Genomic DNA, 27,038 nt, shown 5'->3' with positions numbered 1-27,038 from the left:
AAGTCAACTTTATAAGCCTGTGGGAGGGAGGGAGCTAAGCTGAATTCAAAGGACGAAGGAGGCTGAACCCATGGAGTGATACAGAGAAGCAAGCAGACATCAGCTGTTCTGCTCTGGTCTGGGGGCAGGAGTCACGGATCCTTTTAAGAATCTGACGAAAGGCTGGAGCTTCTCAGTAGAAAAAAACTACACATGCACAAACAAATTGCTGCACATAATTTCATTAGGTTCCTGCCCTCCAGTTAAGTCTTGCCCTAAATATGTCATGTAAACAATTCAATGACAAACATTTCTAGAGAAGAGATTTTATTTCCATTCATAAAATATATCACTAAATAGCTGAAAAAGTTACATATTATTTTAAAACATAGATTTAAAAAATCATATCAGCTTCTCCTTAGCAAAATGCTTTTGTTTTATGTATTTACAAGAATATACTATACCTCAGGTACACGATTTTCACTCAAGCCAGCCCAAGAAGGGCTTTGGATGTAGGTAGATGCTCCAGTAAAGTTAATTATCAGCTCCTCCTGCCTTGTGCAAAGGATGATTTGTTTTTTACAAAAGTTCCTTTGAAAACAAGAGTAAATACAGAGAGCTTCTAGAGAAAAGTCCAGCAAAGCAGCAGCTGAGAATATACTTTCTTCTGGTGATGAAATTAATCCTGTTTTGGTAATCTACAGCCTGTTTAAGGTGGGGGTTGGAGGGAGGAAGTCCTTAAGACTAAACTGTTTCTCTAGGAATCTTCAACGTGAGCTTGTGGAACCAGGAGCCCTGAATCCACCTCTCTGCTGTAAGGTCGCCTGTTTTGGTAGACGGAAGGACGGTCTGAGATGTGGCCATTCATGTTCTGATACATCTGAAGGTGGGAAAAAGACAGAACACTGATTACCATCTGATGAAGATGGACACGTCAAGGGCCTATATTGCAGATTACTTACTATTACGATACATAAGTCTTAGAGGATAATCTTAGAGGATATTAATTGACAAAGCAAATTCGGTTTATTAATGGAGAAATCAAGTCATAGTCAAATAGCTGATTCCATTATTGTTTCTGTTCTTGGATATAAAGTCCCAATCTAGAAATCCAAAAGCTGAGCAGTAAAACCATAAAAGAGAAAGGCCATTAAAATGATCTGTTCATTATGCAGTTAATAAAGGGGACTGATTCTTGAGTTTCACTTGGGAGGTCAGTGACTTTAAAATGTTCTTCCAAGATGAAAACAGCTCTACTTTTTGTCTGATTATAAAGTTAACGCACTTTCATCTAGATACTGTAAGCAATATAGGAAGATATATAGAAGAAAAGCTAAAATCATCAGAGGTACCACCATTATAGTTAGCTTGCTGTGTCCACACAATTTTGCGTCAGTAGGCTCAGAGTGTAGACCCTGTTTTAGAACCTTATTTTGAATTACTAATACGTTGTTTGCATGTTACATGTGTTACACATTTTCACTATTTACTAAATATAAGCACATTCGGGGTGCCTAGGTGGCTCAGATGGTTAAGTGGCTGCCTTCAGCTCAGGTCCTGATCCCAGGGTCCTGGGATGGAGCCCCACGTCGGGCTCCCCGCTCAGCAGGGAGTCTGCTTCTTAAATAAATATGAGCACATTCATCTTTTTAATAGTAGCCGAGCATTCCATAGTACAGATGCACCATAACTGACCTTTTGATGGACTGGTTTTATAACATAAACTGAGAAGTGCACACTGGCCCTGCCTGTTTCTGGGCTGAATGGGGGCAATGGGATTGCTGGGTCAAAGTGGATGCACATCTGAATGGGGACGTACATCGCCAGGCTGTCCTGCCAAAACCTTTACTTATTTCTGCTCCTCTCTGCTGTGTCTGGGAACAACACTGTTTTCTCCTGAGCCCGACAGCAGGGGTGTTAACTACCGCTCAAGGCTCCAGCCCTTTGTCCAGCAAAGGTTTTATCTCCTTGCCTGCGTGTTTCATGATAAGCAAAAAGTCGAACATATTTTTCTATATTCGATGAACATTTGCACTTCATTGTGAATAGGCTGCTTCTCTCCTTTGCCCTTTATCTTGGGCTACCCACGTTTTTCTTATTATGTATGAGAACTCTTCGTGATGTAGGGATCGTGCATTCTTTTTTTTTTTAAGATTTTATTTATTTATTTGAGAGAGAGAGTGAGTGAGAGCATGAGTGGGGTGAGGGGCAGAGGGAGAAGCAGACTCCCTGCTGAGCAGGAGCCCAATGCAGGACTCGATCCTGGGACTCCAGGATCATGACCTGAGCTGAAGGCAGACGCTTAACCCACTGAGCCACCCAGGCACCTGGGATCGTGCAATCTTACGTTGAGTTTGACAGACTCCCTCCTTCTCCCCACCCCTCACTACTGTGATAGTCAGTTATTGTGTTCACTTGATAAACTCCACTTAATTTTTCTTTCTGGAAAACGGACAAAAATCTCCTTTCGAACCTGGTCTTCACAGTAACAGTCAGCCTCAACCCTTAAGGATGAAAAGGTAACGATACATCGTTTTTGTAAAGCGGGCCTAGCAGTTGGTTATGACCTGTTGAACCAAATGCACATCTCCAGCACTGAATTTCTAACCATCTAAGGAAGGCTGTGACAGAAATACCAGTAACACTTCAAATCCAACAGCTCCACACCTGAATCCATGATCTCTGATCTCCCAAACCTTCTCTCCTTCTTGTATTGACAGTTTCACTTAGCGCACCGCCCCGCCTCCAGGCCCACGATCCAGAACTTTCAGAACCATCTCCTCAAGCTCGCTGTACTCCCACAGCCAATCAGAGACCAATCAGAGACGGGTCTGTCACTGCTTTTAATGTCCTCCTGTCCATTTCTTTAAGTGATTTTTATTTATGTAAGTAATTAATTAGTTTTATTGACGTATAGATGAAACAATGTTACATCAGTTTCAGATGCACAACATAGTGATTCCACAGGTCTGTACATTATGCCGTGCTCCCCACAAGCGGACCTCCCATCGTACGGCACATCACAGCATCATGGTCTGTATTCCCTGTGCCGTGCCTTTCATCCCCGTGACTTTTTCATTCTGTAACTAGAAGCCTCTACTTCCCTTCCCCTTCACCCCTTTAAGTGATTTTAAAATGAATTTTTTAACTGCACAAGTAACACACGAGTACATTCTCCTTATAAAAATTTTGGAACCCTAGCTTTTCAAGTGTATCAACAGAAAGAGGTGCGTAAGATTTTCTTAACACTTTTTTAAAATGGTTTCTCTATCCATAATTATGTTCTTTTTATTCTGAATGTCATTTGTGCTTTCTCTTTTTTCTTAATTGTTCTCTTCATAGTTAGTATGCGTTAGTGGTATATTTGTATACTGTATTAATATACAATATTAATATACAGTGTAAACTAGATCCAGACTATTGTATTCAAATCCAAAGTCTGACACTTACTGTGTTACCTTGGGCAAACGACTGAACCTCTCTGTATCTCAATTTACTGATCTGCAAAAGAGGTAGTAATAGAACTTACTTCTTGAGATTGATGTGAGAATTAATTGAGTTATTATGGGTAGTATAGAGTGCAAGACACTCAAAAGATGTTAGCCATTAAATCATTACCACTATTAGTTCAAAAAACAACTTTTAGGTTTCCTGATCATCACTATTATTTTGTTTTGAAGGCTACTCTCAGTTTAATTAATTCTGCCTGTATCTTTACTAGTTCTTTTCTTTTTCTTTTATTATTACTTATTTATTTTAGAGAGAGAGCGCGCACAAGCATGGGGAGGAGGGAGAGGGGGAGGTAGAGAGAGAGGAAAAGAATCTCAGGCAGACTCCACGCTCAGCATGGAGCCCAATGAAGGGCTCGATTCCAGGACCCCGAGACCACGACCTGAGCTGAAACCGGGAGTCCGGCACTCAACGGACTGAGCCACCCACGCTCCCCTCTATTAGTTTTTTTCTTCTGCTTCATTCGTTCTCTTCCTCCTCTTCCCTCCTCCTTATTCATTGTTTTGTTTCTTAGCTTCTTGAGTTGGAAGTTTAAGTCATTCATTCTCATTCTTTGTTTTCTAATAAATGAATTTAGAGTTATAAATTTGGCTGGCTCCTACAGGTTTTAATAAGCAGGGTCTATTTTTATGTCTTTTTCCTTCCTCCTCCTCCTTCTTGTGAACCAAAGGCTTCTGTAAGAAGCATGAGTTTCAATTTCTCATGTAGGACACTGGGGGCTTTTCGGGTGTTACTGGTGATTTCTCATTCCACTGCACTGAGGTTAGTAAATGTGATCTGTGTGATAATGGTCTCATTTATTTTGAAATTCTGTTTCTTAAGTGGACTTATGAATCCTGCCATTTTGAGCTTTTTCTATTTCCATGAATGCTCTTTGTTTCTCTCTTCCCCATTTTGTGGCGTTGATCCGGTTTTCTATGGTCCTTTTTTCTTCTACACTGAACCTGAGATTATAGATTATATTTCTATTTTCACAGTGGTTATACTTATATTTTTAACACCCATGTTATTCTTTTTTTTTTTTTTTTAAAGATTTCATTTATTTATTTGACAGAGACAGAGACAGCGAGAGCGGGAACACAAGCAGCGGGAGTGGGAGAGGGAGAAGCAGGCTTCCCCCCGAGGAGGGAGCCCGATGTGGGACTCGATCCCAGGACCCTGGGATCATGACCTGAGCCGAAGGCAGACGCCCAACGACTGAGCCATCCAGGCGCCCCACCCATGTTATTCTTATGTGTATTTAACAGTGTGGCTGGTCCCACTGTGGAACTTCTGCAGGATCCCACCAGACCTCTCCCTAACTTCTAGGAAAGCACTTGTCTTTATTCTTTCAAAGAGTCCTCTGTTGTGGGTCTTCCCTCTTCAGCCCTAACTGCTTTCATTGTCTCAGGGGTTTTCCACTGTTTCTGGTCCACAAAGACCTCCTTCTGGCTTTCAAAGGCAATTATGGCCTCACTTCTTTAAAAAAATATAATAAAAAATATATATGTGTGTGTATATATGTATTTATGTATTTTTAATATTTATTTCATTTTTTAAAGATTTTATATATTTATTTGAGAAAGAGAGAGATCGAGAGAGAGAACACAAGTGGGGGAGGGGCAAAGGGAGAGGGAGAAGCAGATTTCCCGCTGAGCAGGGAGCCCGACTCTGGGATCATGACCTGAGCTGAAGGCAGACGCTTAACTGATTCAGCCATCCAGGCATCCCATTTTTTTATATTTATATTTATTTATATTTATATTACATTTATTTATATTTATATTACATTTATTTTATATTTGTATTGTATTTATTTATAATATAGTATATATAAATACATGATATATTGATAATATATTTATATTTTATGTATATATTTCCTATGATTTGTGGGCACGGACATGAGAGGAGAGGTGATGTGAGTTCAGGCCGCTTTCCTGAAACAGGAACTGTGTGTGTCCCTTCCCCCCACCGTCTAGTTCACCCCCTCATTTTTGCTCACCTCTGCTGCCACAGTCACCTCTTAACTGATGTCCTTACTTCTGCCATTAGGCTTTTGCTTTCTCAAATTTACTTTTATGCCTGCCTGCCTGCCTGCCTGCCTACGTTCCTTCCAGAAATATTTCCTTAGCACTTTCCATACACTAAGCATTATGCCAGCCACTGGGTATGTAATGGTGAACAAAATGGATGTGACCTCTGACGTACCCTCGTGCTGACAGGCACTCATTTATTTAATGACCAGTGAGTGTCTCCTGCCCATGGGACTGCATCAGGTGATGTGAAGAGGAGCAGTGCATTTGCTTGCCCTCATGAACCAAGTCTGCTGATGGGAAAGACAGACCCACAAAGCAAAAGTCTCAGACAACATTACTGGAGTCTCACATACAGTTAAAGACAAAGTGATTAGGGGGATCACCTACCTTGGCAAGCCATTTTACAGGTGCGAAAACTAAGGCCCAGAGAAGTAAAGTGATTTGCCATAATTCATACAGTGATGAGGAGCTAGAGTGCTAGAGGTGGGATTAGATTCTCATGACTCCAGGTCAATGTTCTTTCCACTCTGCTGTATTGTATGACTGGGTTGTGTGATTATTCCATACTAAAGCTTCATGTTGAATTAGGAAAGGTCAGTGGCGGCCAGGGATTAAGTTTTGTTTAGTCATCTAGTCCTATGCACTGGACACTTAAAAGCATTTAATTTCTTAATCAATCGGCTGAAAACTTTAGGGAAAGCTTCCCCCCCAAAAAAACACTTACCAGTAAATATATCTCACCCCATATAACTTTCAAAGGGCAACCAGACAAACTGCTGAGAAAGACACCGTTCAACTTTGACTCTTAGGAAATCAGTGCATGTTCTGAGTTATTGCTTTCCTTTCTAATAGTCTTTTATAAAGTACTACGCAGCTACGTACCGCTTCTTCTGCATCTGCCAGCTGACATCCCAAAAATGAAGTTAGATTGGGGAAGGACGGCCGTTTCCTTGAGTCAAAAGCCCAGCAGGATTGCATTATAAAGTATCTGTAAAAGCAAGAGAAGAGGAGTAAGCTGAGGAAATCCGAATAAAGAAAAGCTGATCATTTCCCACCATTTCTTGCTGGGGAGCTACTCACCATGTATCGCCTGTTTGTTTTGTGGCAAGTACTCTACTAGACTTTGAACTCACACCAGAAAGGGCAAATTAGATGACGGACAGAAATGCATTTTGTGGACCAGAAACTAGGAGATGGAGTCTTCTCACCCTCAAAAGAACTGAAGCCCCTAATTCACAGTATCTTCAGTTTTGTCCAGAAATCCCCAAAAGAAAAAGGAAGAGTTTCCTTTTTTTTTGTCTTTTTGTTTTTTTTTTTTAAAGAGGAATCATGAATTTTGCATTAAGGAGTTTTACTTTTTTTTTTTTTTTTGACATGCATTTGGAACTAGAGAGGACTGTAAATTCCTGATTTCAGCCACCGTGCAGTCTGGTTTGAACTTACATTTCTTCCGTAGCATAAAATGGCTGATCCATCTTAAATCCACTTTGAATGAGTTTATAGAAGTTAGCGTCGACCGGAATACCAGGGTAAGGATTGACACCTGAGGACGACATTAGGGAGGATAAACTATTTCATCTGTTTCTTTATTCACTCGATTAACAAGCATGCACCGAGAGCTCCCACGGGCCAGACACTGCTTGGCGCGAGGCTGAAAGCGGGGGAAGTTGTGGCTCCTCCTCTCACGCGGGTGTAGGCCGGTGGGGAAGACACGGCAGTAAAACATGAAGTGACACAGGTGTGAGACTAGCGAGCTCTTGGGAGCATTAGAGGTGGCATGTCATGCACGCTTTGATTTAGGAATGGGGGTGAGGCGTGGAGGGGGCAAGGGATGGCAGCAACGTGCAAAACTTACCGAGTGAGAATATCTCCCAGAGTAATATTCCATATGACCAGACGTCACTCTTTATGGTGTAGATCCCTTCAAATAAGCTTTCAGGAGCCATCCACTTTACAGGCAGACGAGCCTGTGCGGAGTCCAGGAGGAGATCAGTGGTGATCAATGGTGAAGTGACTGAATGGTGAAGAGTATTTTCTTTTCTCTTACTAGCTAGATGATAAAATTTCTTGCCTTCCTAAAGCCACTCTTAAGGCTTAATGGAGAAAATCATATTCCTCAAGTGGAAGGTTTTCACTTTTAAATCAATATTCTAACATAACAGCCTTACAAAAAGAAAACAAAACAAAAAACCCAAACAAACAAAAAACCAACCTAACCGGCTTTCTTTTTTTTTGAGAGAGAGCACATGCATGCAAGCGGGGGCGGGGGTGGGAGGCAGAGGGAGAGGGAGAATCTTTTTTTTTTTTTTTTTTTGCTTTGTTGTTTTGCTTTGGTTTGCTCTTTTATTTTTATTTTTTTTATTCTTATGTTAATCCCCATACATTACTTCATTAGTTTTAGATGAAGTGTTCCATGATTCATTGTTTGTGCATAACACCCAGTGCTCCATGCAGAACGTGCCCTCCTCAATACCCATCACCAGGCTAACCCATCCTCCCGCCCCCCTCCCCTCTAGAACCGGGAGAGGGAGAATCTTAAGCAGGCTCCACACTCAGCGCAGAGCCCGACACACTCAGCACAGGGTCCATCTCATGACCCCAAGATCATGACCTGAGCCGAAATCAAGAGTCAGATGCCCAACCCACTGAGCCACCTAGGTGTCCCACAGCTGGCCATCTCTTTAAAACTCATCTTGAACGAAGCTTTGTGCTTGGAATGGGTAAGTTTAACAGTGGATAATTCCCATTAAGGAGTAATTAGTCCGTTGCCCAGAGGTACGTAGATACTGGTAAATTAGTGGGATATTTTGTAAAAGCATTTCTTGGAAAAACTTTAGTGGAAATGCCAGCTACAAAAATGTGGTGAGGGGGGTATATGTCATCACTTCCAGGAATGACACCAGGCTGGCTTCTGTGGCTTGAATAATTTCCAGTAACACGAAAGGCAGGTTTAGAGTTAGTATAGCCTCAGATTAGAATCAAGACACAGGGGCAGATAGGTTACTGGGATAGAGTTTTTTGTAGCATTTTCTCTTTCATGAGGTGAGGAGCCCTTCACAGTGCATGTTAAATCTGCCAAGTAAAATCAGACCTCAAAGGGCACCTGGCTGGCTCAATCGGTAGAGCATGTGACTCGGGATCTCAGGGTCGTGAGTTCCAGCCCCACATTGGGAGATTACTTAGGGAAATTAAAAAAAAATCAAAGCTCAAGAAAGAAACCCTATTTTAAATCCTATACAAACCGAAGAGCTGATAGAATCAAACAGGCTAGTCTGGTTAATTTGATTAATTAAGGGAATTAATTGAAGTGCCAAATGGAATTCACCTTCCCACATAAGAGACCACCAGCTAGTAAGGTAAAAACCACACAGCCACCCATGAGCTTTGATCATCTTTACGATTTCAGCTACGAGTGACGTATAGATCTAAAATCAGCTGAGATGGTTATTTGATTCTAATGGGAACAGTGTTCAATTTGATTTTTAACATTTATTGGCCGTTTACCCCAGACAGGTGCTTTCATGTTGGTTTTATTGGTTTATTCCCACAACAACACCAATGAGATAAGCGGACAGTCCTCATGGGAAATGCTGCACGTGTCACAATGGTTATGCACAGGCTCGGGGCTCAGACCATTCATGCTCTAGTCCACGTGCTGTGTAATCGTGGGTAAGTTATGGTTCTGTGCCTCGGTTTCCCCACCCACAACTGGGCACTTGGAGAACTAAATGAATGAATATATGCAAAGCGCTAAGAATAGTGCTTAGCACCCGGGAAGGACCAACCCAGTACTTGGTGCCACTATTATTTCACAAGTGGGGACAATAAAGCACAGAAAAATTCCAGAAAAGAATAGGGGCTTAACTTTAGGTGGTGTGATTCTTACAAGCCACTCTCCAGTACACAATTTTATCATCTAGTATTTCCAATAGTTCTTAAGTAACATTATCTGTCCCTAGTTGGGTTTTTATTTTTGTTCTTTTAATTTTTTTTTTAAAGATTTTATTTATTTATTTGAGCGAGAGAGAATGAGAGACAGAGAGCATGAGAGGGGGGAGGGTCAGAGGGAGAGGCAGACCCCCCACCGAGCAGGGAGCCCGATGCGGGACTCGATCCCGGGACTCCAGGATCATGACCTGAGCCGAAGGCAGTCGCTTAACCAACTGAGCCACCCAGGCGCCCCTTTTAATTTTTTAACAAGTAGATTTTGTCATATTTTAGGTTTCCCTGTGTGACAGTAATAAGATGCTAAATATTCATTAGCTAATATTTAATTTAAATATTGTGCCCTTTTAAAATTTACATTTAATATTTAATTTATATGTTGTACTTTAAAAAATGCTTTATCAGGGCGCCTGGGTGGCTCAGTTGGTTAAGCGACTGCCTTCGGCTCAGGTCATGATCCTGGAGTCCCGGGATCGAGTCCCGCATCGGGCTCCCTGCTCGGCGGGGAGCCTGCTTCTCCCTCTGACCCTCCACCCTCCCATGTGCTCTCTCATTCTCTCTCTCTCAAATAAATAAATAAAATCTTTAAAAAAAAATGCTTTATTGTAGCGACTGCCAAATTCCCATACCTGGAAACATGACGCTGGTTGCATTATAGCTAAGGGAACTGAAGTAAGTTCAAGTAATGAGTGTCTTTTAAGTGTTGATTGTACTCCAAGGTCCCTAACTGGTCTGTTCTGACTCGCCCAAGGATAGATGTGATGCTACGTTGCTCAGGTTTTATTATAACTGGAATATTCCCTGAAGCTACAGAAAAAGCTTTTAAACATAAGAAAGCTGACTGCAGTGAGGAAGTTTCTGGAATCAAACCGGCGCTACAGTGAATGCGGATGTCTACCATCCCAATAACAAAACACAAAATAACAGCATAAAAATAGGTAAGAAATAGCAGCCTCACGTTGCCCCTGATAACATAGTTGGTGTCACTCATAATATCCCGGGCCAGTCCAAAATCACAGATCTTCACCACTTTCCCATGGGTCACGAGCACGTTCCTGGCTGCCAGGTCTCTGTGAACACACTACAAAGAACGAAATTGGAGTGTTATTTACTCTGACGGAGATTATCACAGAGTACAATTTTGCTTCCAGTTTCAAGTTCAGCAGGAGTTACAGATGACAGCAAAGTGCAGTTCATCGAGGTGTCTTATCTTTACGGGGCCACCGACAGTCATCACGCGTGACGTGCGGCACACAGAGGGAATGCAGATGGCCCAATTCTTCAGCTGTTGTAGATGCAGTCATTTGTGCTGCTTATGGAACATTCCCGGAGGCCAAGAGGATGGGTTCTTAGAAAGGAGATCAAACCTGGCTGGGTGTTGTGTCTTCCTATAAATAAAAGACACAATACCAGGGCCCAGTGTTGAGCTCCCGCCCAAAGGGACTTTGGGAGGCTCTTGTCCAGTGGGGGGAGAAAATTATCTCTTTTCTGACTGGAAAACAACTTTGGCAATGAGAGTACGATCAAAGAAAATATTTGGAAAAAAACAAAAAATAAGTTTGGGAAGGTTGACTAAAGTGGAATTAGGAGCCCCTGGATGGACAGAGGACATGACATGAATCTGAGTGGTCTGGCAAGAGAATAAACTCTGAGAAGGAAGATAATCAAAGGAATAGAGCACTAGGAGCTAAAGGTCCAAAGGACTCTATTCAATCTTGAAAAATAAAAGCAAAAACCAGGCAGCTCTCCTTCCTCCCTCTCCAGTTTTCTGAGAGTGTTGCCCGCTGCCTGTAGACTCCATTTACACTTCACCCCCTTTACTACTGGCCCCCTGCACCCTGCCTTCCTCCTCCCAGATGTCTGCCCCAGCTGCCTGGGCTAAGCCCCGCAGTGATGTGCACGGCACCAATCCAGTTGAGATGGGATTTGGCCTCCTGGTGGCACCTGGTACTGCCCGGCCAGCCCCTCCTCCTTCAGGTCCCTCCTTCTGTGAATTCAGCACGTCACTGGCCCCTGTTTTCTTCCTACTGCCTGGTGGAAGCTGTTTCCTCCTGGGCCTCCATGCAAGCCAGCTCTCATTCCCCAGGGCCGCACCCTTTCGGTCCGCATCCTCCCGAGCCACTTTGTCCAAACCGAGGGATGCAACTACCACCACCCAACCTCTGTTTCCAACCTGAACATTTCTCTTGAGCTTCAGATAGGAATATCTGCTGGGGGGCGCCTGGGTGGCTCAGTTGGTTAAGCGACTGCCTTCAGCTCAGGTCATGAACCCAGGGTCCTGGGATCGAGTCCCACATCGGGCTCCCGGCTCAGCGGGGAGCCTGCTTCTCCCTCTGACCCTTTCCCCTCTCATGCTGTTTCTCTCCTGCTCACTCTCAAATAAATAAATGAAAGAAAGAAAGGAAAGAAAGAAAGGAAAGGAAAGGAAAGGAAAGGAAAGGAAAGGAAAGGAAAGAAGGAAGGAAGGAAGGAAGGAAGGAAGGAAGGAAGGAAGGAAGGAAGGAAGGAAGGAAGGAAGGAAGAAAATATCTGCTGGGCTAGGCTCTACTCTCCTGCCCTGGGAACCACATGCTACACATTTAACTTATGACCTTTCTCAACTGACTTCCTCCCGACTTCGTGTTCCCTGGCCTATCCCATGTTCCCTGCTGGTTTTCCTTTTCCTCAGAAATCTCCTCTAGCCGAAGCACGAGCTCCTTCCCCAAGCCTTTTCTGCACCATTCCCCACCCCTGGTTCTGATATGTGTGTGTCTTTCCTGGGTTCCCAGAGCTTACGTGAACACGAGTATTTACCACACTACAGTGTCATCTTTGATTTGCGTGTCTACTTGTCTCTTTCTCCCCTGTCAGTGATAGCACCTAGTCAGTGCTCGAGTAACGCTGGATGGAGTCACGGAGGCTACGGGGAAAGCAAGGAGCGACCAGAGAAGTAGGGGGAAAAGACAAACGGAGACAGTGACATCATGGTGTAGAGGATAGGGCCTCAAGGGAAAACAAGGCGAGAGGGTCTAAGAAACTGGATATTCCTCAAAAAAGTTCTTTTTATAACAAGCCCAGAGAGTAAAAAAGCAGTGCCCCTTGACGTCCAGTTGTGAGTAGTTTGCGTATTTACTTCAAGACAGGCAGCAAACCAGGCCAGACGATTGAGGTGGAGGCCCTCCAAGATCTATAAAGATACACAAGCACTACTGTAGCCAAGTAGGTGAACTCTAGTTAAAGCAACTATAGATACACTGGAGAAAAGAGGAATCCAACAGCAGGCAGGGAAGATGAGGAGAAGAACGTGCCTCAGACAGATGAATGGATAAAAAAGATGTGGTATATATATACAGTGGAATACTATTCAGCCATCAAAAAATGAAATCTTGCCATTTGCAGCGACGTGGATGGAACTGGAGGGTATCGTGCTAAGTGAAATAAGTCCACCAGAGAAAGACATGTATCATATGATCTCACTGATATGAGGAATTTAAGAAGCAAAACAGAGGAGCATAGGGGAAGACAGGAAAAAATAAAACAAGACGAAATCAGAGAGGGAGACAAACCATAAGAGACTCTTAACTATAGGAAACAAATTGAGGATTGCTGGAGGGGAGGAGGGTAGGAGGGATGGGGTAACTGGGTGGTGGACATTGGGGAGGATATGTGATGTAATGAGCCTGGGGATTATATACAACTGATGAATCACTGACCTCTACCTCTGAAACCAATAATACATTATATGTTAATTAATTGAATTAAAAAAAAAAAGAGTATGTCCCAGAGATGAGGGGTGGGAAAATATTAAGAGACAGGAATTTTTTTTTAACTAGTGAGCAAGGATGCCCACATTTGGAAAAAGAAAAGCAAAGAAGGCAACATGCACTTTCAACATCCATGAGGGAAAAAAAAAACCACTGAGATTCTAACTGGAGTTGTGCGAAACATACAGATTAACTTGGACAGAATTGGCTTTTCTAATAAACCCTGAATCTCTCCTACATGAACATGGTAGAGTTCATTTATTCAGGCCTCCTTTTTGCCATTTAATGATGTTTCGTGTGCGTCTCGTATATTTCTTGGGTTTATCTCAAGATGCTTCCCAGGTTTGGTTGCTATTGTGAACATCATTTTTTTCTGTTCTCAAAGCTGTTGATTTATTTCATGTTAATCTTTTTTTAAATTGAGATATACCTGACCTATGACAATATATCAGAGAAAGTCATTTTTTTAAGGAAAAAAAATACAGTTGAAATGATTCTCTCCAAATTCAAAGAGAACGAGGAGAGAGGAGGGACCTGGAGGAAAGAGGGAGAAAGAGAAGCAAAGATTCAAAGGGAAAAGAGGAGGGAAGAGTTTGGGAAATACACAGAAGGTAACAGAACATAAGATGGTGCAGACAGAAAGCAACCAGAGAAGTGACTTCCATCTGCTCACAGGTAAGAGATGCTTGAAATGTCCGAGAACAGGGCTGAGAGACAATTACAGAAAGAATGCAAAACTGAGGTAGAAACCAGGGTTTGAGGCAGACTCCACGACCCTCACATCAACGTCCTGTAAGTCTGGGATGAGCATCAGAGGAGGCAGCAGGTGCACCAGGATCCTGCTAGCCCACCACACCAGGATCCTGGCAAGCCCAGCATGCTGTGTTGGAGGCCTCGCTTACCCGGGGTCAAATGCCCATGTGCAGGGCACAGCCTTGACTGTGGACTGACTGTCCACCTGGACTGACTGTCCCAGGAAGGACTGACGCTGTACGCCTCGCTTTGACTTCCTAGCTGGAAGTCTCAGGGGACTTTGGACCGCCCAGGAGGGCTTCGATAACCATTATCTAATAAGGGATCTCAGGCACTGCCCCTGTAATTCACCCACAGCTGCTGTAATGAACCTTCTACATAGCTCCAACAGTGAAGGGCGTGGTGGATGGCGGGGGAGACGGACTTTAAGGGATACACGTTGAAATAAGTAAAAGGAAAGCACATCTCATTTCAAAAAATTATCTTGTTGCTGTTAGTGTCTCCTTCAAAAGGGGCTTACCGACTTAAATTCCAGAAATTCCATTCCTTTGGCAACTTGATAAGCAAAGCAGAGAAGGTCTTCAAATGTCAGCACGTTTAAGTCCTCTTCTTCCTCCAGCCTTTTTTGGTTTTCATATTCAATTTCATCTGTAAAACAAAACTGGTCAGTTGCTGGTCAGTTGCTGGCCACAGGTCTAAGAAGTTGCCCCATTACATCCCCAGGGGGAGGTTATCAAAGCCATAGTGGGGAGGGATGCCCAGACTACAAAGGAAGCTCCCCAGCACTGGGGCTACCCCATTCATGCTAAACCTGTGGGGCTTCTGAAGGGTCAGGCAAAGATTCCTTTTGGTTAGAGGAGTAACCTCTCCAGCTGCTTTGGTGACAGACAGCCTCCTGATCAGTCAGGAGCTTCTGATCCTCCTCTTTTGTGCAAGGTAGTTTTGTCACATGGGAAAGAATTAGCATTGCACCATCACATTTCGTGAACTGCACTGGGCACTTACTGTACTTCCATTTAATCCTTCCAATGGTACTTTCGATGACGAAAGTACTATTGGGCCCATTTCACAGATGACAAAATTGTGGCTCAGATGGTTACATAAATTGTCCAAAGTCTTCCAGCCAGAAAGTGAAGGTACCCAAGGTTAACCCAACTTCTGTCTGATTCCAGAACTCATCATTTTTCCACTTGTCAGTAATCGATGGCTCTAATTAATTTATGATTTTAAAAAGAACAACCTGACTAAATAAAACAGCCCTCTGTGTTTATTAGCTGCATGCTGACATCAAATACACAATACGTAAACTGTTGGCTTTTCACTACCTTTAAAGCAAATATGCATTAATACAGCCTTCAGGGGACATTAGCAAAGAAAAACATGCTTTGCATTGACACGCTTTTTAAAAAAACAACTAACAGAATTCCTGTATCTGTTTCTATTTTAAGGTGCTACTAATTAGAATAAAATATTACCTTCGGATTGAAATGAATTCCCATTGAACCCTGAGATATGATCCAAGTCCTGGTGTATCTGAACTTCTCTTGAACCAGGCATACTATTAAAAAAATTATTTTGTTATTTATGTTCTTCTTCTGAGTAGACATTTAAAAAAATACAATTAATCAAAGAAATGAATTCTAGTTACAAATGGGCTTTCAGATTAAAAGCACAGCATCCACTTGTCCATTTTTTTGCGTGTGTGGACATTAAAAACATGTGTGGAATTGAGCTTGCCAAGTCTAACGAGGACAGAAGTGATCCCCATTATCTGTACAGGGTCCCACAGTTCAAACAGGACCTCACTCAGTCCTTGTCACAACTCGACAAGCTGGGTGTCAGAGTCACATTTTATAAAACACTTGGTGAGATAAATGTGATTTGCTGAAATCATGAAGCTAACAAAATGTACAATTAGGACTCACACCTCTTTTGTTTCTAAAAGCCCACTTTCCCTATGAAAGCTCCTGTAATACAGATCTTCTACAAAGACCTGTCGTTTTAACATCCTTCTTTTCTCAAGTTGGTCTTTGTAAATAAAGTGCATTTCCTTTTCCTGTGAAATTAATAAACAGTAATAACGAAACTCTCTTGTGGTGTATTACATAAAATTCTTCACTGAGGAATTCTGTGTGCATTATATACAGACAATGATTCCATATATTCCAGCATACAAATTCATCCCAATTTACAATTTCCATATCTTTGGAAAATGACTTTATGCTTGCAGACCACAAATATTCCTGCGTCGCTTCAGTGTATTTAATACTCCAGTGACTAGAATGAATCAAAGGCCCAGTTGACCAGCATTAGTTGTTGCTGACCGTGGAGTGCGGATCATACCATCTGACTCATTAAGAGACTCTATTCTAGAATACAGATGACACTGCAGAATTTTCTCAGTTTTAGAATATGAGCTAAGAAACAAGTGTGAAAGACAAGACTGGTGTGACAGGCGTGAACTGGTTATGGGCAACCACACAAAGACACCCATGGGGATCTCCAAGGGGCCTCCCAGCTTTAAGATGCTAGGTCTCTGTCTCAGAACTCAGAAGGCCAAAGGCCTGCACTGAAACCTACACGCTAAGAAAAACAAGGCTGGAATCTCAAGCGCACCCTCCGAAAGTCCCTCGGTAAAGACAAAAGTTTCTAAAGACCTGCTTTGAGGATAAGGGAGAGTTTTCACATGTGTGGAGGAAATAGGAAGACACTGTGGATCGAGGAATCATTCTATTAAGAATGCCTGTGAATTCATTCAGAGATAGGTGTTATATGATGTTTAAGTAATTAGCAAGAAATTCCCAGGGATGAAGAGGAGCATCCCACCAAACTCCTACAGCCCTCATTTATGCATGCTAAAACAAAAAATCCTAACCGGACTGAGAATCACTCAGGCTCCCCATGGATGGCAGAATATACAACACAGAGCATAGAGACAAATGTTACCGCTACTTAATTTCGTCTCCATCACATTATGTCAACTGATCCATTCTAATTTTTGAAAATCCAATTTATGAGTTCAGAGCTCTTTTGCATCAAACTCCCAAGACCTGAACTACTCTCTACGAATATGTCAAGGACTTTGGGAAAAGTGTTCATTCTTTCTACTAATTCCTATGTGTCATCCAGGAGAGGTGAAAGACTGAATAATGCACTCTTCCCAAAACTGAGTATGTGTCCAGAGTGTGATTCAGGCACAGGTGGACGGAGACAGCTACAGCCCCTGTACCATAGGAAAGCGAAGGTCTCATTGTTCCACATCAGCAGAGAAACTAGAACAAAGATAAGTGACCTTTCAGGGCGCCTGGGTGGCTCAGATGGTTGAGCGTCTGCCTTCGGCTCAGGTCGTGATCCCAGGGTCCTGGGATCAAGCCCGCGTCGGGCTCCTGGCTCAGTGGGGAGCCTGCTTCTCCCTCTCCCTCTGCCTCTCTCCCTGCTCATGCTCTCTCTCTCTCTCTCTCTCTCTCTGTATCTCTGTGTCTCAAATGAATAAATAAAATCTTTAAAAAAAAAAAAAAAGATAAATGACCTTTCTAGATCTTAGAGCCCATAGACCACACAATGCTGGACTCTGGCTTTCAGAGACCCGCCAGTGTGGGGTGTTTAACCATCATACGGGGGCTGTGTTCTGTAACGTATCATTGTGAAACCCTGGCCCACTTCTCTTACCTGGAGTTTGGGTGTGATTGGAAAGTGGGGTAAAAACTGAAATTGTGTTCCTTGAAAATCTCTGTCCATGTCCTGTGAAATTTTTCTCTTTTATTTCTTAGATAGTTGAGAAGATCACCATAACAACAATATTCAAAAATCAAGTAAATTGGTCCTGAAATAGAATTTTCATTATAGGTATACAAATTCCAAATAATTCTCTCAGATGTCTGTGTGGCAGACGACATCATCTACGAGAACCTACTTTTGCCCTGACTTGGGGAGAGTACAACTTTTTCTGATTTTATCTCTTCTTATACTTTAAACTCAATTTTGGCTTTTGGCTCTAACTCCTTTGGAAAGCAGTCTCTTTCTGCTTTCCATTTGGGCCCTTGTTGTCCATTGCCTCACCAATAACCCCCGGCCACTTGGATTCTCCAGTTTGCAACTAACCAGGAGTAATATGCCAACTGCGTTGTGAGCACTTGGCAAATCTATGCCCATCTGTTGTTTGCCTGAGGAGGGAGATACAGGTCACGAGCAGCCTCCTAGATCTATTTGCTCTTGTTCTCTTCTTTCTTGACCCCGTCCCAGAAGGAATGACCCGCGAGCACGTCTTTCCGGTACTTCTAGGCAGAAGTGAATCAGAGCGCATGCTCCACTGAGTGCTGGGAAAATGAAGTTTGAAATCCCGCCTTCGCTGTGCCTTATTCGAAGCAGCCCAAACTGGGCAATGGCCAAGCTCTGCGGCCATTGTCCCCACTGCATGGAGGCCAGCTTCACAGGCTGGGGAGAAGCTCCCTCTGAGCAGGTAGAATGAGATACCACCACAAAGTGTACCTGCAGTGCTGTTGTTGTTTTTAAGCAGGTTAGAATTATGTGGCATATCCCGGTCCAGAGAGGCATTCTCTACACTGACCCATCTGATTTCGGAGTGCTCACTGTCTAACTCCGCTCGGGTTTGAGGGCCCGTGCTATGACTGAGGAAAGAGGAAAAATTGAGGACAAATGTCCTCTTTGTCTTCTGGCTAAAATATTTTTGATGAGATGTTTTTAGCAGGAATTGATTACCTGACAGCGTGCATGCCCCCAGCAGATTCACGATATTCTCGTGGTTTCCCAGGTGAGTCATCATTTTGAGTTCGGACATGAGAGCCTCTCTTTCAGAACTGTCTGCCTTTTCTGTCAATGGAAAAGCATAAAAAAATATAAAACTGAAGCAAAATAGGTATTTTAGATCGTTTAATAAATTAAAACTTTCTTCAGTTCAGAGCAGATTTGCATGAAAATTTTAAAATGCATAAAATAATTCATGAATTTTGAATAATAATATCTTGTGTTTAAGACAGAATTTCAACGATTGCAGTATAAAAGTTTAGTCTGATAATGTGCCTTTCTACTGGACATTCCTCTACTTACCAAAATAAAAATCTTTATATTGATCCTCAAAAAACAAAATAAAACAAAACAAAATGCATGATTTTTCCTCCTTGGTAGAAGTTAATAAATATACTGAAGGGAAAAACATAACTTTTTTTTTGACTCTTGGATTTGTTGGACACAGAGAGACAAGATAGGAATGTTAGCAAGGTTGGCTCCAGCCTATGGTCCTCAGATTTAAAATCTTAAATTTGTCAATGGGTCCAATGGTGAGAAGGTCAAAGAGACCAATTCCCACTAACCAAGTTCTCAAGAGACTCACTAATTGATCATGAGAAACGTAACTGCAGAATAGGCTAGAATGTATCCATTGGCTAATGCATTCTCTCCCTGAAGATAAGTCTAGATAGCTTGGCAAATTGTACTCATAATCTTGCTTAGATGCATAGCATGACGGTAGTTATTGATAAATTCAAAGGTCTCATGTCACGGAGAGTGAGGTGCCCAGGTGATTGGGGCACTCCAGCCCAGGAGGGTGCTGGAGCCCTAGGCACCAGGCACCCTCTCCTCTGTTAATGTATTCTTTCTTACAGACATAGTAACTTTTCTTTACATTCAATGAAGATTTGATTTGATATTTCCAGGTGTCATTATTTTGTCTTGGAAGACACCTAGCCTTTATGCTAACTTTTTCAGGTCACTGATGCCATCTATTTTGATTTAGTGAGCTCTTGGGCATATCCTTACTACCAACATATTGGCATGGGAGTGAGATTCTTCACCGTGAGCACTATGACCCACTAATATGGGTCATGTCTTCTGCTGTTTCATGTTTTATAGGGGTCCATGGCTTTCAAATGTCCATGTCTTGTTCCTCACAACCCAGTAATATATTTTATGGTGTACTTAACTTTTTCAAAGCACTTTCATTACCTGACTTTCATTTATTCTTACCCATTCTTTCACTGAACAAGTATTTATTGAATGTCTACAGTGTATGAGGCAATGTGCCAAGCAATGGGGCTGAAAGATAGACAAGACACAGCCCTTGTCTTCCTGGAGTTTAGAGTCTCCTGGAAAAGGAAGACAAGTAGATAAACAATTAGAACCTAGTGTGATAAATGCAAAGTGGCAAATGAATGGAGCGGGTGCTGTGGGGTCACACAAGAGGGACACCTAACCTAGCCGTGGGGAGGTATGGAAGGGAACGCCAAATGCATGTGCTGAGACCTGAGGAAAAATAAGAGTTCACCAGGTGAATTTACAGTGGGGAGGGAGGGAGAACATTCTGTACTGAAGTAATAGATTGGGCAAAGATCAAAATACAGAAAACACAGTAAACAGATACAACCCTTGTCCTCGTGAGGCTTACAGACTAATGTGGCAGATGAGACATGAATAGGATAATTAAGCAAATATGTCCCTAAAACTGCAATAAATTGCATGGGAAAGAAGCCTACGGAGAGCTAAGCAGAGCATACGGCACGGAACTTGATCTCTTCTGCGGTGTGAGAGAAGGCTTTCCTGGGGGAAGTGATATTTGTGCTGAGATCTAAAGGAGGAGTGGGAGAGAACTGCATGAAAGGGGAAGGGTGAGCAGAGGGATGGGTCTGTACAAAGGCCCTGGGATGGGAGGGAGCATGGTGTTCTGGAGGAACTGAAAGAAGGCCAGTGTGCTGAGTGCGAGACGGGAAGGTGGGCAGCCCGATCGCGCAGGGCTGTGGACACTACTTCGGGAGTGATCAAAAGCACCTGGCAACATTAAGTAGGAAAATGATCCGCTTTGCCTTTCATTGTCGTCACTTGGGGCTTCAATATAGAGAATCCTAAAGGAGGTAAGAGTGCATAAGGATCCCTGCCTGGAAGGCTACTGCAGCCGTTCGTTCAGGAGAGATAGATTCGGACTAGAGATGAGGAGAGGATGGATTCAAGGAACACCAAGCAGGGAACCTGACAGGGATGGCTTGCAGGGGGCTGGAATGAAGGCGGTTTCTGGTTCACCTGACTGTGGGGAATGTGGCGAGTCACTGGTACTCGTAACCAATCACAGACAGGGAGCGTTGTTGGAGGGCCAGGGTTGGAGGAGTTCAGTCTGAATTAGGGAAACTTTGGAGACACCCAAGCATTTGGACATAACCTGAGGCTCGGAAGGGAGGCACAACTGTGAGAACCATTGGTACATGGGACGAAGGCATGGGTGTCGTTGGCATAGCCTATGGAGAGCGTGTGGAGTGAAAAGGGAAGGAGGCCCAGGAGCAAGCCTTCAGGAACCCCACATAAAAAGCCGGGTAGAAGATGAGGAGCCAGCAGAGGACTGTGAAGCAGGCAGAGAGGCAGGAGGAAAAACAAAAGAATATGGTGACCTAGAAACCAGAGGAAGAAAGGGTTTAAAGGAGAAAACAGTCAATGGTGCCAATCTATGCTGAAAAGTCAAGCAGCATGAAGACTAAAAGATGCCCACTAGACTTGGTTTGTTGGAGGTTGCTGATCCCCTGAGCAAAAGCCAACTGGGGCGCTCTGGCTGAGTGAGTGATGCTAAGGGGAGGGATGGCGGTGGAGGCTAGGTGGGAGGTAATGAAGCCACGAGTGGGAAGTGAGAATACAGAGGGCTTCAATTTGTTCTTCTACCCAGGGTCTGTGTCAAAATGTGAGAAACAACATTTGCCTGTAGTAACAGTACCCCCTAATACTGAAGCTGAAAACACTCAACAAAACCAGAAGAGGAAGAAGAGATGGAGTTTTGCGTTCATGACTTGTATTTTATATTCACGACCTGGTCGACCCGAACCTCAACTCAGTCCCCTTTTAACCTTGAAGCATGGCAAGCAGCAACCATAAAAATGATGGAAAAGAGTAAACGAGGAGGCGGGAGACCATGCTTCCCATTTTTGTGCATCATTGTGGACATCATTGCACTTGTACTTTTTTTTTTTTTAAGATTTTACTTATTTGGGGTGCCTGCATGGCTCAGTCAGTTGAGCGTCTGCCTTCGGCTCGGGTCATGATCCCAGGGTCCTGGGATCGAGCCCCACGTCTGGCTCCCTGCTCAGCGGAGAGCCTGCTTCTCCCTCTCCCTCTGCCTGCCACTCTGCCTACTTGTTCTATCTCTCTGTCAAATAAATAAATAAATCTTTTAAAAAAAAAAGATTTTAGGGTGCCTGGGTGGCTCAGTCGTTAAGCGTCTGCCTTCGGCTCAGGTCATGATCCCAGGGTCCTGGGATCGAGTCCTGCATTGGGCTCCCTGCTCGGCAGGAAGCCTGCTTCTCCCTCTCCCACTCCCCCCTGCTTGTGTTCCTGCTCTCGCTATCTCTCTCTCTGTCAAATAAATAAATAAAAATCTTAAATAAATAAATAAAAAGATTTTATTTATTTGAGAGAGAGAGAGACAGAGATAGCCACAGAGAGCACAAGCAGGGAGGAGAGGGAGAAGCAGGGTCCCTGCCGAGCAGGAAGCCCCACGCTGGGATCACGACCTGAGCCAAAGGCAGACACTTAACCGACTGAGCCACCCAGGCGCCCCGCTTTACTGTACCTTTCAGCATTTTGACTGCCACCTGGATTGAGACTCCAGTTTTACTGATTCCGTAAGCTGTTGCATTCATCACTTTTCCGAAAGCACCTGATCCCAGCACCTTCCCTGCAAGACAAATGGTGAGTGAGGGCATGTTAGAGGTTTTCCAATAGAAAGCAAATGCTACAGAAACACTGGGACTATTCGATTCTTACCAAATTCTAAATTTTCTCTTGGAAACTCCCATTTGAGATCATATTCATATTCTCTGAAATCAACGTAGAAGTACTCGTTTTCCAAAGAGCCGGTCACATGTACCATTTGCAACTGGCTCTCATACCTAAATTGCTTCAGAGATGAAATAATGGGCCAATTAGCAACAGGCAGGCCCTTAGAAATGGGAAACAGGGATGAATTTTCACCTTTGCTTTTACCTTTTTGTACTTGTGACAAATGAGCATGGTTAGAACAGCAATGAAGGGAAGACAAAGCCCGACTGTTGCATAGAAGGAGATGTTGTCTTGGATGAAAGGGAAGGGCCCTGCAAGGCAAGAGTGTCACCGAGCAATGAACCTGTGTTCCTGGTTGATGGAGTAGAATCTTATTATCGTCTCTCACCTCCCATTTGAGAAACCATCATTTGCAGTCCTTACAAGCACTTGACAGATACTCATCTCCCCACAGAAAATCAGGCAATGTTCATCTAAAGGACAAGTTCCCTTTCTAGAACATTTTGAATGATTTTGACCCCATTTTTACAAATCACTTCCTAGGGTTATACAAATGACACCTAGTTAAACCCATGGGATATATAAGTCAGATTAAAAAAAAAAAGAATTCTGTGCTCTCCCGATGAAGGTATCATATGAATGGGAAGTTAGTTTTGGGATGCTGGTGATTCTCAACTCTCAGTGTAGGCGGGCGTGTTTCAGGCTTGTTTAAATTAGGAGGGTTCTAAAAAAACAAACTCAAAAGTATAAAACAGCAGGCTAAAGGAACAGAAGGAGATCAACCAAGAGGTAAAATGGTAGGGACTCCAATTACTAAATCAGTTTCTCTGGAGTTAAATCTTTCGGTAGAAACTTCCTGTTCTTGGGGTTTATGGTTCTACCTTCATCACTGTAACGCGTGAGTCACACTCACGTAGGGAGAAGTCATTCTGCCCCTGAATTACAAAATAGCATATGTTCAGTGGGGATTCTTGCTTGACTCAAAAAGCCTTCTTGTCTCACACACCGAACCTATGTGCTCTGGTGAAATTCCCCAAATAAAAGCCAACGACAGGGATGGCCTTCTAGTGGGGAATTCCTGGAGGTGGTACATTACAATAGCGACTGCTGTCTACCTGACGAGTTTAAAAGGATTGTTTCACAAGATGTGCCAAGGGAATTGTAGGCACAGCACTTCACCAGGAATCCCTTCACGGCTTCACTCATGTTAAGGGTGCTGCTTGATATCCACTGTCCGAACATTTTTCTGTTGGCCTTTTTATTCCAAATTCCTTCTGTGATTTCCTCTGTGCAGCTGAAAAGAAATGGCAGACAGAGAAGTTAGGCAGGTGGGGCTGTCGTCAGGTTAGAAGTTAGGGTTGGTCTCGGGAGGTTGGAAAGGGATTTCGCTGTTAAAAGTTATCAGAAACTCTCTGTGACCGTTGAGAATTATGGTTGACTCAGAAGGCAAACATTTTAAATACTTCATCATTTCTTCTTAAAGTGTATTCATGAGAAAGAGTCAATATGTCAGAGAGAGAGTGAGTTCTATGTTCTTCCAACACAAGAGACACCAATGTCTTCCTTACTTGGAAGACTTGTCGGAACACTTCTTCCAGGTCCAAGATGGTAAGGGGTAGCCATCAGAGGAACACGAAGCCTGACTTGCTGATGTCTTGGCTAGCACCTGAGGTTTCCCTGTAGAGAATAACACATAAAATAAGCTCCTGTGGTATGGGACTTTCCAGAAACGGCTTCAGCGTTCGCTTCATCGAGGCTGCCTGTCCACTCCAAGCTGTTTGCGCCTTGGTGAGGGTGTCTCATATGCAGGATGACTCAAGCCCTCTGGTTATTCCCTTTCTGCCCCTTGTATGGAATTTCCTGTCCAGGCAACCCTACCACCCATCTGCGGAACACTACTTTTCCACTGCCAGGCCCCTCCTGTAGAGAGCAGAGGCGTGCAAATCTATTACCTCCAAGAATCAAATTGATTCTTGGCTTCAGAAGAAACACCTACAAAAAGTCCAACGAAATGTACTCTCATCTTTTTATATCTTCTTCTTTTAAAGAAACAGAAATTACTAAGACAAACAAATGGCAGGTAATGTGACTTTTAGCTCTTCCTTAACATGACCTTTCAAAGTACCAAAGTCAATGAGACACTACACTAAAGTGCGCTCAGAGAGGACATGGAAGAAGTATCTTAGCTTCAAAGGATGAAGTATCTTAGCTTCAAAGGATGAACACAGAAAGAGGTATCTATCTATCTATATCTATTGATCGATTGATCAATAGATACATCTATATATAAATAAAGCCAGTAGATTTGAAGTAAAATTTCAACATACTTCAGCATATAAAAATAGCTTATAGCATCCCTTCTAAGCCATTGCTTAGCTCTTTCTGGTCATAGTTAATACATAATGAAGGAGTTATGAAATGAAAATGAAATTTCTTGATAATTTAACTTACTTCTTATGTTCAGCGTGAACATTTTTGTGAATTCGGCATCATCATTTTCTGCATGGAATATATATTCTCCTGGCTGGTGTTTATGGTTGCAAAACTTAGATATGCTGTTTGAAAAAGAATTAAAGATACACTTAGCCAGATTCTTATAGGAGATGCTGAAACGAATGTCAGCATGCATAGGAGTCTTCCTTGAGACGCTGACTCCCTAAAGTCCAGTAGGCAAAAGGGTGTCTGTGTGCTAAGCCCTTGTTAATCTAAGTGTGGTGTGGTCCACAGCCAGGTAACATCAGCATTGGCATTATCTAGGAGCTTGTTTGAAATACAAAATTTCAGGTCCCACCCCAAACCTTCTGACTGAGAGTCTGCATTTTAAGATGATCTCCACGTGATTCATATGCACATCAAAGGTTGAGAAGCACTCCTCTAGGCTGGGGTTCCTAAGAGAGACAAGAAGATTCCTGCCCCTAGTGTTCTATATATCCTGGACTTGTCTGACTTCCCAGATATATGGAAGAACCTCTTATAGGGACAGGAGCCCATAATCCCCCTGCTTCCTAAAAGGATGGCTCTCTGACATTGGTCCAATGCAGGACCTATAACCAACTCTTGACTTTTGTAGCAATTAATAGTGATGAGGGCTCAAATCCACTGAGTTTGTACAGAAATCTTTAGGTGGTTTCAGCACGCTCTAGTATCTACTTGGAGTGCTCATCAACCACTCAATACATTTGGACATGGATAACTTGATATTGCACATTAGCCACCATGCCTACCAGGTATATAGGATGCTGAATGTTATAGCAGGATACTGGATAGTGTAGGGGAGATGGGGGATCAAAGAGCTGTTGAATATGCCTTTATGCATTGAAGAAATAGGAAAAAATATTCCCTTAAAACAGAATAAGGAAATCTAAGGCTTGTTCAGAAGATATTTAATTAGGCTACCTCTATATAACCTATTAACAGTAAAATATGTGTGTGTGTATATATAAAACATATATATATAAAACATATATAAATAAAATATATATAAATAAAACATATTGCCAGGGTAGAAGTGTGAATAGGAGAACACGGGGTGTGGAAACCAGACTTAAACTAGGAGCTATGTAGAATGTAAAGACCTACAAAATATGGCTCCTGTCCTCAAAGATATCATAAACCAGGTGGGTGGACAAAACTCCCATAGGTAGAATTAAACTAAAGGCCAATAGAAGATCAAAGAAGGCAGAGGAGGCCAATATAGATGAGAAACGTTCAGAGGTCTGCACAGAAGCAGGACTTGAGCTAGCTCTTTGCAGATGAGTTGGTTTTAAGGAGAGGGCAAAAGCAAAGCATCCAAGGGGGAGGCAAGGGCATTCTAGTGCGGCCACATGGAGAGGAGGGGGCAGCACAAGCTGAGATGTGGGAGAAAAGGCTGAACGGGTATGGTGGGACCAAGTGATCAGGGACCATGAGAAACAAGCCTCATTATTCAAAACTCATGGGGAAATCAGGAAGATGCTGTAGACTCCTGGTCAGGAAAGGAATATCATGAGCAGCATTGTAGTTTAGACTGATGGCAGGAGGAAAAGTTCACTGGAGAGAAGTCTGGAGGCAGTTGCTGTAACACAGGAATTCATTCATTCGTTTATTCATTCATTCATTCATTCATTCTACTATCAATGGTAGAATCTACTCACTGGAGGAATCAGGGATACAACAGTGAGGTACAAGAGGTAAGTTTCTGTTCTCACAGAATTTTCGCATTGGTGGTGAAGGTAGACGAGCAGTTCCAGTAGAGTGTGGGAAGTCTGATGAGAGCAGAAGTAAAAGTTCAGATTTGAGAATTCAGAGCATGCAAAAACAAGTGCTGTCTAAAGTAGGGAAA

General features: G+C 42.9%; 1 protein-coding gene across 1 annotated transcript in view; it reads right to left on the bottom strand.

Moving 5' to 3' along the window:
* Positions 1 to 208: 208 nt before the first annotated feature.
* FLT3 (fms related receptor tyrosine kinase 3) overlaps positions 209 to 27,038 on the bottom strand; it is a 72,844-nt gene continuing 46,014 nt past the window's right edge. Inside the window, exons 10-24 of the mRNA XM_035003636.1 lie at positions 25,169 to 25,272; positions 24,286 to 24,394; positions 23,833 to 24,011; positions 22,922 to 23,028; positions 22,703 to 22,835; positions 22,509 to 22,613; positions 18,668 to 18,778; positions 17,618 to 17,771; positions 15,424 to 15,506; positions 14,469 to 14,596; positions 10,411 to 10,533; positions 7,363 to 7,474; positions 6,951 to 7,050; positions 6,390 to 6,495; positions 209 to 859 (exon numbers count right to left, since the gene is read on the bottom strand). Of these exons, the coding sequence (XP_034859527.1) occupies positions 737 to 859; positions 6,390 to 6,495; positions 6,951 to 7,050; positions 7,363 to 7,474; positions 10,411 to 10,533; positions 14,469 to 14,596; positions 15,424 to 15,506; positions 17,618 to 17,771; positions 18,668 to 18,778; positions 22,509 to 22,613; positions 22,703 to 22,835; positions 22,922 to 23,028; positions 23,833 to 24,011; positions 24,286 to 24,394; positions 25,169 to 25,272 (1,777 nt within the window). The 3' untranslated portion in view covers positions 209 to 736. The remainder of the gene's footprint in view (positions 860 to 6,389; positions 6,496 to 6,950; positions 7,051 to 7,362; positions 7,475 to 10,410; positions 10,534 to 14,468; positions 14,597 to 15,423; positions 15,507 to 17,617; positions 17,772 to 18,667; positions 18,779 to 22,508; positions 22,614 to 22,702; positions 22,836 to 22,921; positions 23,029 to 23,832; positions 24,012 to 24,285; positions 24,395 to 25,168; positions 25,273 to 27,038) is intronic.

This window comes from Mirounga leonina, unplaced genomic scaffold (genome assembly GCF_011800145.1).
Source record: "Mirounga leonina isolate KUSES-001 unplaced genomic scaffold, KU_Mleo_1.0 Mir_127, whole genome shotgun sequence".
Lineage (NCBI taxonomy): Eukaryota > Metazoa > Chordata > Mammalia > Carnivora > Phocidae > Mirounga > Mirounga leonina.
Note: the sequence above shows the minus strand (reverse complement) of the source record. Positions and strands in the feature narration are given on the sequence as shown.